At 45.1% G+C, this 14,211-nt stretch overlaps 1 protein-coding gene across 1 annotated transcript; it reads right to left on the bottom strand.

The window, feature by feature from the left end:
* Positions 1 to 8,910: 8,910 nt before the first annotated feature.
* MORN2 (MORN repeat containing 2) lies at positions 8,911 to 14,085 on the bottom strand. Its single transcript, XM_075047028.1, is given in 6 exon segments — positions 8,911 to 8,972; positions 8,975 to 9,003; positions 11,269 to 11,406; positions 12,531 to 12,636; positions 13,395 to 13,443; positions 14,062 to 14,085. Coding segments are annotated over 6 exon segments (408 nt in total).
* Positions 14,086 to 14,211: the final 126 nt, after the last annotated feature.

Here is a 14,211-nt window from a genome sequence, read left to right as displayed (position 1 = left end):
TCCTCACTCTGGAGGGTTCTGGCTGGTCACTGGGAACATCCCATGGCTTTGAGCTGCCCACATGTGAGCCCTGCGATGGGTCAGCTGGTCTGAACCCTGAATGCAGAAAGATGTAGAAAGGGTTTATTGAGCGGAGATGCTCAAAGTTCAGAAAACAGAGGGAGGAGGAGGGATTTGAGAGGGAATGAGACATCCTAAAGATCTGTTTGAGTTCATAGTGCCTCCACAAGCAGAGTGGGCGCTGGTACAAACACCTCCCTCCCAGCCCAAGGCCGTTTGTGCTTATGTGGACAGGTGATTAAGACTATGTAATCCCACAGAGACTATTTGCTCAGCAAGATGCTTCTTGTACAAACGCAGAAGCAAAATGAGATGTATTTTGAATGACACATGAACATCTTGCATGGGTGCTCTGCATCGAAGAAGCAGCTTTCTGCTATGCAACTAATCCCCCAAAACATCCTCCAAACTTGTGTGTGGGCCAGAGAGATAACTGCCTTCACAACGCTGCTGCACAATCCTGCTAGCACTTTTGGAGACACTTGTGCTTCCATGTCCGCTTTCTCCGTCAGTTGTCTCCCTGACTTTTGGAGGCACAGGAGTGCTGCAAGGCACCTTGACATGTAGAGCTGCAGCGTCTCTGGAAACCAGGGCCAACAGAGCATGATGCTGTGCCTAAGTCACTCCCTTGGTAAAGCATCTCATCAGTCCAGTAATGGGGTTAGGACCTTGGGAACAGTCTTAAGACAATGCCTGATTAATGACGCAGGCAGAGCCCCAGACAAAAGGATTGCAGCAGCTCACACTTCTCTTTTCAGCACGGACACTGCCCCATATCCACGCTTCCTCTGCCCAGGGTTTAATTCAAGTCTGCTTTTGCTGCCCCTTACAAGGAAACTAGATGTGATTTAGGAGTCTAGAATAACCTTCCACTTCCATTCCTGTTTGACGTAGATATGCCCAAAGCTGAAGTGAGTTATCACTAGCTTTGCTAATGGGATTGGAGGGGCCAGTGTAACTACGGCAGAGCTCTGCTGACACAGCTGTGCCAGGAGGGCTGTGGTGGTTCGGAGAAGCCTGGGGTGATGTTTTCAGGGAAGCAGGCACATAGCATTAAATAGATGGGAGAGGTGCAAAAGATGCACGGGCGCTGGGTGGCTTTAGGAAATCACTGCAGAAGCAGCGGCTTCTGGTGCAGTCAGCAGTGTAGCTTGGGGGACTGCACACTTTCAACCTGATAGCTGTCCAGTGTGGAACTCCCAAGGGAGGAGGGTGATGGCACCCTCAGGGCCCCTGAGGTGGGGGTGATGGCCAGCATTTGTGAGCTGTGGCAAGGGATGCCTCCTGTGGTCAGGCTGGGGGGGGGCACAGCCATCAGCATAACCAGCCGGCCTCTTGCTGGGGGTATGATGTGGACTGAAAGGCTTCCAGCACAGTGCTGGAGGGGCTTGGGGTTTAGCATCTTCTTGAGATTAAGGATTGATGAAAGGATAAACTTCTTTGTAAGAGAGCTGATATGAGATCTCCTAAGAAGATCCGCTGTCTTCTCAGGACAGAGGACCCTTTTGTGATGCACGTGGAAAACCTGAGCAAAGGCAGGGGGGCTTTGGATGTGGGCTTTGTACAAACAGGCTGGGAAAGCTTCTAGCTGGACACCTGGTTACACTGAGATAAATGTAATAGTTTATTAAATCTGTTTTCTGTCAGCTGATTGTGTAAAAGTTATTTTTTTGTTCTGAAGACTCTTAAGCTTATGGCAGAGTTTAGATGGGCAGAGATCTCTGGAGTTATCTAACTCAAAGCAGGGCTAACCCCAAAGCTAGATCGGATTGCTCAGGGACACATCTAGTCAAGGTCTGAGTATCTCCCAGGCTGGAGCCTTCTCAATCTTTCTGGGTCTGTCCCAGGGCTGCACTGCTCCCACGGGGAAGAATTTTTTCCTTAGGGCCAGTCAACGTTTCCCTTGTTGCAGCTTATGCTCACGGCAATTTATCCTTTCATTGTGTCTGTGAGAAGAGCCTGACCGTCTGGTCTATAACCCCCGTTAGGTAGTTGCAGATGGCTGTAGGACCTCCCCTAGCCTTCCCTTTCCCAAGTTGAACAAAGCCAATTCCCTCAGCCTCTCCTCCTCTGCTGTGTGTTCCAGCCCTTTTCAGCAGTAAAAAAAAAAAAGATTTCTTTTTCTGATAGGTATTCCAAAGAATGGCAAGAATGCTATTTGCTTCTGAAACACGTAAATATGCAGTTCTTTTTACAGTAGTTAAACCTCCCTCTAGTAGTTTTGAGGAGAAGGTACTTAAGTTTGGGTCTCTGAGCAAAACAGCCTTTTAACTTCAACTTCAGGAGCAGCTTGTTTAGTAGCAAAGTTGTTAAACTTTGCTCCCAGTTCCGACTAGTCAATGCCATAGCAAATTCCTGAGGCTTTCGCTATTGGGCTGTTGAACTGGGACCAGCTTGTTTAACACTGAGAACTGGTTTAAAAATTCAGAATTGTTTTTGCAATGTTGGGAGACAAGGAACAGAAAGGAAAGGCAAAACAGAGATGAAAGAAACATAAGCCTCCTCTGTGGTAAACATTTTCACTGAAAACGATGAAAACGGCTTTTTTGCTGGAAATTCATTAAATTTTTTCTTTTAAACAAAATCATGTACATATTTTTTCTACCCATTCTGCTTTTATATTATTAATGTTTTACCATGCCAGTTATAGCAATATAACTATATAATTTTTAATAATAAGAATTAACAAACATCAATTAGTATGGAATTAGTTATATTAATATACCATTAAATACACTAACTGCATAGCCTGTCTTAAAGATTTTATAATTTTACTATCCGCTTGCTGAATTATTGTGGGGATGCCTAAATCTCCAGTGACAATGTGACATTCATACCCCTGGCCTTTGCAAGGCAGGGTGACCATACCCTGCTGGTGAGAAGAACATTTATTGTGGGAGCATGCAAAAATGAGAATCTCTAACTCATACTGCTGCACAGCTTTAAATGGGGGAGTCAGGGGACTGTAATGCATGAGGTAAACCATGTATAAATGGGTTGCAATGGCAGGCATTCAAGGTGAGGAAAAGCCAGAACTAAAGCATAATTCAGTTCCACCAAGTGCTCTCTACTTCCACTCCCAGTCCAGCTCCTCCCAGGCATCCGAGACCTCAAAATGCTTGTGTCTTTGTCTAGGTCCCACTTCGGCAGGTCCCCTTGCCCAGCACATCACTGGAGCTATGCCATCAGTCTCACAGACAGCGATTCAGGGTGAAGGATGCAATACGAAGAGCATCTGTGGCTACCCTCCACTAACACAAGGAAACCTGGAGTTGTCATGAGGGGCGATGTGCCTAAGAGAAGAAGCTTACAGGATGGCATTCCCCCCTCTGCTGTGCTACAAGTGATGACATGAAACAGCTTGGGTCCAGTACAATGAAAGAGGTTTTTCTGATATGGAGAAAAACAACCTACATGAGGTTTTAATGAGAGAGAAGTAATACTTGTAGAAGAAGGGCTCGTACGAGGATATGTCCTTGCCCCATTACCTATCTTCTGTTCTCATGCACTTTCAACTCAGGGCTACATAGGGCTGGAAGGTAGCCCTTTAGCATTTTGTCTTATCTCTTGGGTTGTAAAAACACTGTCGGTTCCTGGTATCAGAAGTAATTTTCCTTATAGAGGGAACTCAAAACAATAGCTGTACAGCATGGAGATTTAACTGAGGAGCTTCCGCATCACATTCTTGCAGACAAGGACAATGTTTGAGCACAGTCTCTGTCCTCTGCAGAGCTCAGGAGTGAGGCTTTGAAACTGGGACACCAGGAATGCCACCATCCCCTCCTGCTCCAGGCACCACCAGGAGCCCTGCTATATGACCGCACTGCAAAGTAGGTTGACCTTGGTTGACCCTGTTTTACCAGAGTAACTGTCTTTTGTGTGTCCTCTGGCTGCAGCCTGCAATTTCCTGAGTCACTGCTTGGTTTTTTGTTACATTAAATAATTACATTACCTTGGATACTTTCCAGCATTTGGGGCTCACTGGTGGACTCGGTCAGTATGTAACATTGCCTGCCTGTCCCTGGTTCTTCTGAATTGCTGAATATATGGAGCAAAACCATTTAGTCCTTCCTCATCGCTAAAACAAACAAAATCTGCACCTCACCACGGTTTGGAGTGAGTGCTTGTCCTCTGTTCCCCCTGACTGCTGGGTGGGGAAGCTGTTAACACTGTCCTTACCAGAGACAAGGGTTTCAGTCAGCCCGAGTTGGCTGAACAGAGTCTGGCTTGTTCCTAAAGGGTGCAAAAAGGGGTTGGAAAATGGGACTGACACTTGGCCCAAAGACCCTGGATGTGGGCTGCTTGGTCAAATCCTGCCTTTCCTGGCAGCGAACAAGTCTTAAGCTCACAGCAGAGTCTACATGAGTAGGAAACTTTGTATGCCTCTAGTCCAACTTCCTGCTCAAATCAAGACTAACTCCAAACTAGATCAGGTTCCCCAGGGCTGTGTCCAGCTCAAGTCTGAATATTTCCTATACTGGAATCTTCACAGCCTCTCTGGGCCCTCCAGTACCCTGGGGAAGAATATTTTTCCTTATGTCTGGTCGGGGTTTCCCTTTGCTGCAGCTTGTGCCCATTGCCTTTCACTGTGCACCTCTGGCAAGAATCTGGACTCCGTCTGCTTTATAGCCCCCTTGAGGCAGTTAAAAGCTGGAAGAGGATCCCCCCCTTCACCTTTTTTCTCAATACTGAGCAAGCCCCACACCGTTAACCCCTTCCCGTAGGCACATACATGAATGCATGTGCACATTAGCAGTGAGAGCAAGCCCTCCAGGAGGCTGCTTTCCTAAACCACCATCAGGCCTCCAATCACAGCAAATCCAAGGTTCCCCTGATATGCCAGCCCACCACAGGGTAGTTTCCTCACCAACAAGGAGATGTTATTGTTCCTCTGCAAGCTCGCCACTGGACAGGGGCTCAACACCCAGTCACATGAAGCCATCAGCAGACTGTCTTGGCCTGCAGCCCAAGCCCATGGCCCCCCTGCTTTAGGGACAAGAAATGGCAAAGATGTGCTTGTTTCTTCAGAGCTGAGCATTAAAACTCATTTACCCTCCCGCAGCTCTCGTCAAGCCAGAATGACATCTCCGGAGCAAAGCCCAGAGAATAGTTTCAGCATGTTAAAGCTACCAAATTCCTCCATTGTGGCAAAAGGAAGTATTTTCCCCTTTTGACTCTGTCTTCCCTCCAGCAGCCAAATCTGCCGAGCCCAAGAACCAAAGCTGAGTCCCACCTCTGTCATTAGTGATTGTCATGATTCTGACCACTGGTGTCCAGCAAAGAATACTGCCCTGGTGCTTTGCAGGAGCAGCTGGCAAGACAGCCCCCCCCCCCCCCCCCCCCCCCCGTGTGAAAGTTAACAGAGCCTGAGCCGGCACCCACTTCCCATGAGATGCCCAAGGGAGAAGGTGTGGATGGACGAGGAGGTCCCAGTGGGTTGCCGCCTTTAGCTATGCCCCAGACACAGGGTCAAAGACCGGAGTGCGGTGCCACTGAGGCAGCACAGGGGTGGGATTCCCTCTCGGAGCTGGGGGGGGGGGGGGGGGGGGGGGGGGGGGGGGCAGGTCCCACAGCCTGCACTGCATTTGTGTGACCATGCTCACCCTTCCAGTGCTCCCCCCACATGGATTGGCATAACTGGGAGAAACAATCAACTGTGCAGAGGATCACTTGTTTTAAAAGAACAACCAAATACCTGAGCGTTAGCATGCAAACAGGCAAAGTTCAGTAAAGCATTTACAGCCTAGCCTTGATGGACAGCAGTTACTATTTGTTTGGCTTTCTGTCCCATTCTGCTTCTGAAATCTTGACATGGGTAACAGTGCAGGGGAATCCATATGCACTTTCGCTGCTTCAGTTGTTAAACATCCACAATTTTTTCTAAATAAATGCTTGGGATCTTCCTGGTGACTGCCTCAATCCTGCCAGCTGAGATAGCTGGCTGTTTTTAAATATCGCACTTCTTAGAGAAGAACCCCCTCTAAAGAGAGCAAAAAAAATCAGTGCCTTACTCTCATCACTCTCACGCTTTGTCTCCAGCTAACTCTAATGCAGTTGTCATTCAAATACTTCAATTCAGCGTGATACCTCAATTTAGCTCTTAAATGGTAGAGCAAAAAAGGTCTTTTTAACCCAATATTTTAAAGACCTTACTATAAATGCAGCCTCACCAAGATTCTCCAGCACACTAAGAAGCTAGATCTCCATACAGAGTCTTAGAAGAAATCAGCTGGAAATAACTGTGGGCACTGAAGATGCAAAATACTTTAAATACCATTTTAGGTGCTGTACATGCAACATTAAATAGCTACGGCTCTACCTTTTTCCAATAATATGAAAAATGATATCATTAATCCCACTCTTCATCCCATGCCGAGTACATTTTAAACTTACCCCAGGCTAGTTGAAGATCCTTCAGCACTGGCGGTTGCTAGAGTTGGGAATTAGCACAGTGCAAGAAAGGAGAGAGAGAGGAGAGCAATGGTGGCTTGATGTTTCCCAGGATGGGACTGTCACATGCTAATCACTGATTTGAAACGCAAGCATAACAAATGCCTTCTAATTATGTAATCTTCAGGTCACATCCTTGCATCCCCATGCAAAAATCAGGACTGTGCACTTGGAAGAAGATGATACTGACTTTTTTCCCTTTTAAGTAGAATTGCACACTGCTGCGAAGGGAGGGTGAGAAGCCTTGTAAAGTGACAGGCAGAGGGGGCCACGTGGTGCGAGCCGGGTGCTGATGTGGTCTCCACTACTTCGCCGAGCTCAGAGGCTCTTAAGAACCTCCTGTGGCACCCAAGCGAGGCAGCCTGCAGTTGGGGACAGGGAGACGGGACCAGCTCCTCCCTGCTTTCTTTGACACCCTTAGTCTCCTACCATGCATGGCATCGCTAGGAACGCCAGGGCCAAGAGGTCTCCCCTTCTTTCACTCAGGGGCCAAGAGCAAGGTTGCCAAAGTAGCCAGGGCAGGGGAGCACCAACCACCAGCGCTTGTGTATTTTCTGTTGGTTATTAGATCATGAAAAATTTCCTTTGAGTAAGAATAAATAAGGGCTTGGAGGGAGGTGGGAGAGTGGGAGGCAGGAGCCCTCCACGCCTGCTCCATTTCTTCACTAAGGTCCTGCAGGGCTTTTTGCTCTGAAGGGTGTCAAGAAAGCATGGGGAGAATGCAGGTAACCCAAGGCCAGGGGTGTCAGGTTTGAGCCAGTCCAGTGAGTTACTCTGGAGCATAAGAGCAGGGAGACATAAAGGAGGACGAACAGTAACAAAAGGCAGACTAATTTCTCCCTGGAAGACAAAGATCTGCTTCAAATATACCCTTCAGGCAGAAGACCTGAAATGTAAAACCGCACAGCCTAAATCAGTATAATTGCTGTGCAGCACAGATAAACGTGGTGATGTGGAGTCCTAGCAAAGGCACTGAAAGGACAGGCTCACAGATTAACAGAAGCTCTGTGGAAGATGCTGCTACCTCTGAATTCAGGGACTAGGGACAGAGGACACTGTATTTCTTTTTTGGAGCTGGCTATTTCAGGAGCAAAACACAACAAAGTTGAACAAAATAAAATTATAATTCTGAAGGAATTTGCTGGAAAGTGCATTCTTGGTGGGTCAAAGATACCTATGAATTCAACAAAAAGCTTAAGCTAGGAAAGATTTTTATTTTTTTTAAATAAATAAAAAGAAAAATATTTAGCTTCATGAATCTATGAACAAAACATTTCAAACAGATTTTCCTACAGGCAGCTTTAAGAAAAAAGGGCTGAAAAGCATTATATTGCCAAATATAATATGATATAATAGAAACATCTGCTTTGTTTCAGATGGCCCAGTATGTTTCAGTCATAATAATGTGCTGTTCTTTCATTTTGCTAATAAACCACAGGGCCCAAGCTTCTTCCGAATCTTAGCAAAATGAGCTGAGTATTTGAAGGCACATGTGAAGGAACAGCATTCATATATTGTGTCTGCAAATGGAGGCAAGGACAGGTATTTACTAAAACTCCATTAAATATCTGGCAAGCAAAGACTCAACACATACATTTTTTTCCTGACAGCACTGGTATATTGTGTTTGCTTTTTTTAAACTAGAAAGCAGTTTTTCTGCTTTGTAAAGCAAAGTATTTAGATTCATAGTGCAGAGACTTTTGATGACCGAACGCAAACAGAAATAGATTTCTCATTGCATTAGACTTTCTGGTGGGACAGTGGCAGCTGTCAGTCTCCCCTGTCTGCTCTCCCATCTACTTCCCTTCCCAGAGAAAAGCAGCTTTGGTGCACAGCTGAGGTCTGTCCTTGAGCAGTCTGGTACCAGAGCCTGGGGTTTATGAGCTTGACCTGTGAGGAGTAACTACCATGTTACAGCTGCACTTGCTCTCTGCCCTGACCCCACTATGCAACACCCACCTTAGGGTAAACATGATCATATAAGCACTGTGTGTGCAAAAGCTTCTGTGGGTGGCAAGGTTTGTTTTCTGGGGAAAGTTATAAAAGTTGAGCATAGATTAGGCTTCAATTGTTGATGGCAGGTTTTTTTTAACTCGGGGAGAAAGACATTCCTAGGGCAAGTTGAAATAAAAAAAAGAATTCTAGTCATCAACTGCTCCACTTACTTACAAATTCACCCTATCCAACTTCATTTCTTCAAGGTTTTCAGTTAGGAGACTTCACCTGATCAGTCTCAAAAGAAAAATAACAATTTTATTTACTGTTGATATGCATCCTCAGGTGTTATTTTTAATAAATGCATGAAGAAATCAATGCATGCCTGTTGAAAACTGGTCACAGCTGTTAAGCCCAGAATGCAGAAAGCTGCCTTTAACACATGCTACTGTCCATGCCAAATAGCTACATTTTCAACTTCTGCTTCAGTCCTGCTGCTGCTGAGCCATGAAATGTGCCACTCCATTTTTATCTATAAAGTCTCCTTCACCTTCCATCCTGTAATGACAATAAATCCAGCCTGTTGAGAACACAATCAGTTTGTGGCAGCACAGTGATGTGTGCACTACCCAGATAAGCAAAATGCCAGGAATCAGTACCTTCCCACTGTAGTGTAAGTACCTGCCTTAACTTTCTCCCACACTGTTGCCTGTAAAAGTTTTGACCTGCAAAGCACACAGGCTAGACAGCCAAAGAACACATTCCTTTCTTCGCAAAACTATATTTTTACTAATGCTCCTCCCAGCATGTAGCCTCTACAGGAAAAACTTCACAGTCCAGTCATGATTTGAAGTTACCAGGGATTAAGTCCTATGAAGTTTATCCTGACTTTCATTAGGGGCACCTTAAAGATGTATAAGTGTATGCAGCCAGATACTGTGTGATCTTCTTGCTGTAAAAATCCATCCTCTCTTACCCTTTCCCCATCATGCTACATGCCGTTGTGACAAAGTGCAAGGATTTACAGCCTCCTGTGGGAAAAAAAAGTAACTGCCACGTGAATTCGGTCCTCATAAACCACGTATTTCTGCTGATCTTTGAAAGCTGTGATCAAGCTCATCATTACACCTGAAAACTGCTATAAAGAAGAAATGTCTATGTGTCAGCATCTCTTGCAAATGAGAGGAAAATAACTTTTAAAATCAGTTACTGGAGATTTGTTTCCCTTAAAAAATGAAGGCATCTAGCAGTCACAGCAAGTTGCTATAGTGCTGCGTATTTATGTTCTCTCATGAAAGCCACAGTCATCTGGTGAACTGACACCTATCTCGTGTGAGTAGGTAGAAACTAGCAATCCTGAAACTTGGCAAAATAGCCTGCATTGGGCTGTCAGGGAGTGGCACGTATTAACAGTCACAAAACAGTGTCAAAAAGGAGAAGTCTTAATTCCCTGGTGAAAATGGCAGTGGCTGGCAAAGATTGGATCTCTGCTGCCAAGGGTGTATCTACATCAGCATTTTAGTTAGTTGAAATCACAAGTTCAAATCAGAATCACCTGTTTTCTCTACTGATCAGCTACTAGTGACAAGCACCGTGCTGGCCCCTTTGCAATGGGCTGTATTTTCACGGGAGAGTAGAGGCATCACCCTAAGATTTTTGAGAGAAAATGCCTGTAAAGCTATGTGTGTGATCTACTGCTGAAAGCCCTCACTGAAGCCATGAGTACTTACAGGTCCAGACTTCATGCAGAATTCACGTCTGTCATGTAATATGACAGCAAAAGACAGAAGCTCTGTAGCAGATTTTAACATGCCACTATGATAGAGGCGTAACTTAACTCAATCTGTTCTCAAGCATTGAAATAAATGTCTAATTTTTCCCCAGACATTTGAGTTTGTCATACAGGTTCCCACTTTGTATCCAGGTACATTCTGTAACACATATTTCATTTGGTGTCTGATCATTTAAAAATAGAATTGCTCATCATTCTAGTAGTATTGTGGCTATTATTTTTGGTCAGCAGGGCAAGACAGAGCTTTTTTTCTGATGAAAGACCACATACTAACAAACATACATTTTAGATTTATTTCAGATACTGGACTGAGGAAGTACTGAAAAAAAAAAATTAAACCTATATCAAACCTAGCAAATTTGACAGAAAAGTCATTTAAGGAGAATAAATATGCATGTTCTCATGTCATTTTTTATGGTTAATTTTCTCATTAAATCTGCTCTGTGGATTATATACTGGGTATCAACAATTTGTTTTAGGAAAAGATGGTATCTTAGCAATTCAAAACACACACCCTTATTCAAAAGAAATTAACTCAGCTGATGTTTATATGAGTGGCACTAAAATATTTTATTCCGAGTGATGAAAATAAACCTCCATGTTTTCTTATCTCTCTGCAATTTGTACTTTACCTCAAAAAATAAGTAAGCACAAACTTTGCAAACTAGCAGTGCAAATCAGCACTGTATTTCTGCATGCATCTGTAGGCAGAGAGCTTGAAACAACAGCTCTGAAAGGGGTCCGAACTGTTCTATTTCTCTGAATTCTGCCTGAGCCCAGAGACCTGGTAACAAAAAGTGGGTGGGTGGAATAACTATCTTGAAAACTTCTGACTGGGAATGAATCACAGACTTTTGACTGATCTCATGAAAAGGATACAACTGGGATCAGCAATCTCAGATACCCAGTGCAAGTTTCGCTAGTAGCAAAAGAAACCTACTCCCATGCTGGGTGAATTTTATTTGGACTTCACAGCTTATGAAATCAAAACCAATGGAAAAGACTACATGACTTTTCCACTTCAAACATACTTGTTTTCATTGAATGGTCTAAGGTACTTTGCTCCATTTGGAAATGTGTAGGTTCCAGCCCCATGAAACATGTTGGTTTTGAACTTGCCTTCATAAACTGCCCCAGAAGGATGTTCTAGTCTTCCAGTACCATTCATCCCGCATTTCATGAGAGATGAAGGATAAAGAAAATTATTAATGTTTATGCTTACAGTACCATTTCCTTTCATTACAATATCCTTTCAGATTGCTGCCTTTGAGTCTGCTATCATATTCAGTCTGCTATTCATATGATAATGGAAAGTGACTATCCTTTCAGATTTAGACAGGTTCCTGCTTCCACAAATATTTCAGGTAAGAGCTTAGAAGTTTTTGGCCAGCCACGGTGTCCAATAAACCCCTCCTCTGCTGGTAGTCTCACAGGATCTTAACAATCTATGCAGCACAGAACTGCTGTCCCCAGCCCTGCAAATAACTTGTCTACCCTGACAGCCTGAGGGGTTAATTAAATTTTCCAGAATTTATTTCTGTGGATCAAGGCAGAGCAAGTCTTTCATTTGTTCAGCCTAGGCCACTAAGCCATGCCTGGGGATTTAAATCTGTGCTGTAAAGCACTTCTGTGCCATAATCTTAATTCTTATTGTTGCACCAATATTTTTGTAAGAGACTGAAAAAAAGGCCAGACTAGATCTAATAAAGCCACAAGATGCTGTTTCCTAATTGCAGACCCTTATTTGTCTCGTTTCAAGGACTGTCTCCTCTCCAGCAACAACAAAATAAGCATTTTTCCTATACTTACTAATTCATTCCTGGGGAACTCAGTAACCAAGGGCAGCCAAACAATGGTGTACCTGTCGATGGCCAGAGCTCCCCTGTTTCATTGTGGGATCTGTGTGTGGCATATATACACACGCAGGAGGGCCGTGCCTAGCCCACTATGTGTGCACAGCCCATTCATACAGGGCTTTCACAGTGGCTATGTTGTGCTGGGCACTACCGGCACCATGCTGCCCAGGTGTTTCACCAGGGTCTGCCTGCCAGCAATGACTGGTATGTTTGCAGGAGCCTTGGGAGGCAGCAGGACATCTGAAGACCCCAAGTGTCTCAAGGCTTCAGGCTGGGCTGTGACAAAATTCCCAGGTGGAAGAAGAGCCTGTGGCATTGATCTGATCCTTCTCAGGTTGTGACTTTCCTTTCTGTGTCTTTTTAAGGATGGATACGGTGAGATATGCTCCATTCCAAACCCAGAGAAATTTTAAAATGAAGGAATACTTAAAATTACCTTGTCATTTTTCCAGCTGCCGACATAGGTAGTTCTGTTGGCGCCAGTGTGGACTCCATGACTGTTCTTCTCAAGCACACCCTCAGGTGTCCTTTTGCACTCCCCCTCTAGAACACAAGAGTGGTGGAAGACAGGTATTTTCACTTCAAGACAGAGAGCATCTGAGAGGCAAAAACCTATGAGATCATGCAATGTGTTTCTTCTACTGCGTGGAGCCATTTCTCCCAGAGCTGAGTCTCCATCTCCTTTGGACAGACTCCTCCCAGAGATGAACCCTTGGAGCACGCAAGCCCTGCGGGAGCAGGTACCTTTGGGTGCCATGCACAGAGTGCAAGCCAGCAGCAGTCCCGTCACCCACTCTTCCACCACCACTGAGCCCACTGTGGGGGTGGTGGGGAGCCGACGCGGGGCAGAGCAGACCCCAATGGACCATCGGGGCGGTGGCTGTGGCCGCTCTACAGGAGGACCTTGAGGAAACACCCCCACAGCAGCTTCTGTGTGTCTGGGAGGGGGGTTCTTACACAGCCAATGCAGTGTGTTACTTGGGTCATAGACAATTTTTGCTGGTAAAATTTTTTGCTTTAAACTCCAACCCAGCACAGGTTGCCCAGAGGGGTTTTGGAGTCTTCATCCACGGAGATATTCAAAGCCCAATGGGATGCGGTTCAGGGCAGCCGTTGTGGGTGACTCTGTAAGTGCAGGGGACTGGGGATCTCCAGAGGGGCCTCCCCACCTCAGCTGCACGGCTTCGGGGTCACTCATCACTTAGGTAACCCTCACCCTGAAACTGGTATAGACTTCCTCCGGTTTAATCCCATACACTCAGTTTTCCAAAAGGAACTAGCACTTACCAAGATTTTCTTACCATACTTGTCTTTATTTGGGAATACGAAAGACACTAAAAAACGCAGCATCTGTTGAGAAAGAAACAACCAGTGTCACTGTTACCACTGTCAGCTGAAATTCAAATGTATATACACAAATACATATTCAAATACACAGTGTTATAAACGCTCGTGACAAATTGGAGGAGCCAATTTGTATTGGATAAAAAAATCGAATTTATTAGCAAGCGATAAGAGAGCAAAACAGCGCTGGGCGCCGGGGGAGGCAATGCTCCGCCACAAGCTCGCAACTTTAGGTTACAGTTACATTCCTTATATACATTTCATGTACCCCTTTCTTGTAAGTCTCCGCCTTGTCCTGCTTCTTCTTTCTTCACTTGTGCAGGTCTGTTACTATGCAGATTTGGTAGATCTTCTCAAGGATGAGTGTCATTTGATGTAGAATGTCTTTTGATGTGGAGAAATACAGTCTTGGTAATTGCAGCTGTTGTCCTTCCTCTCCTTATCTAGTGAGTCATAGCCATTACTTTTTTCCCCCTTATCTAGTAAGTTATAGCCATTGCCCTCTTCCCGTGACCTTTACGCATCATTTAAGCAAGTCTTGTTATTTATACAAGGCATATGTTAACTCTCAATATGTCTCTTCCCCCTTCTCGATTTTATGAACAAAGTTAACCCGTTCATTACACACAGCAGCTTGAAGCCGCACATAATTATCAGCGTGCTGCTTGAGCGTGCGGTTCTTTACAGGGGAGCACTCGGTCCTGTCAGCGGGCACCGCCTGAGGGGAAGGCGGCGGCGCGACCGTCCGGGGTTGCCAGGCGGAAGTGTCTGCGG

Source organism: Buteo buteo, chromosome 15 (genome assembly GCF_964188355.1).
Source record: "Buteo buteo chromosome 15, bButBut1.hap1.1, whole genome shotgun sequence".
Classification (NCBI taxonomy): domain Eukaryota; kingdom Metazoa; phylum Chordata; class Aves; order Accipitriformes; family Accipitridae; genus Buteo; species Buteo buteo.
Note: the sequence above shows the minus strand (reverse complement) of the source record. Positions and strands in the feature narration are given on the sequence as shown.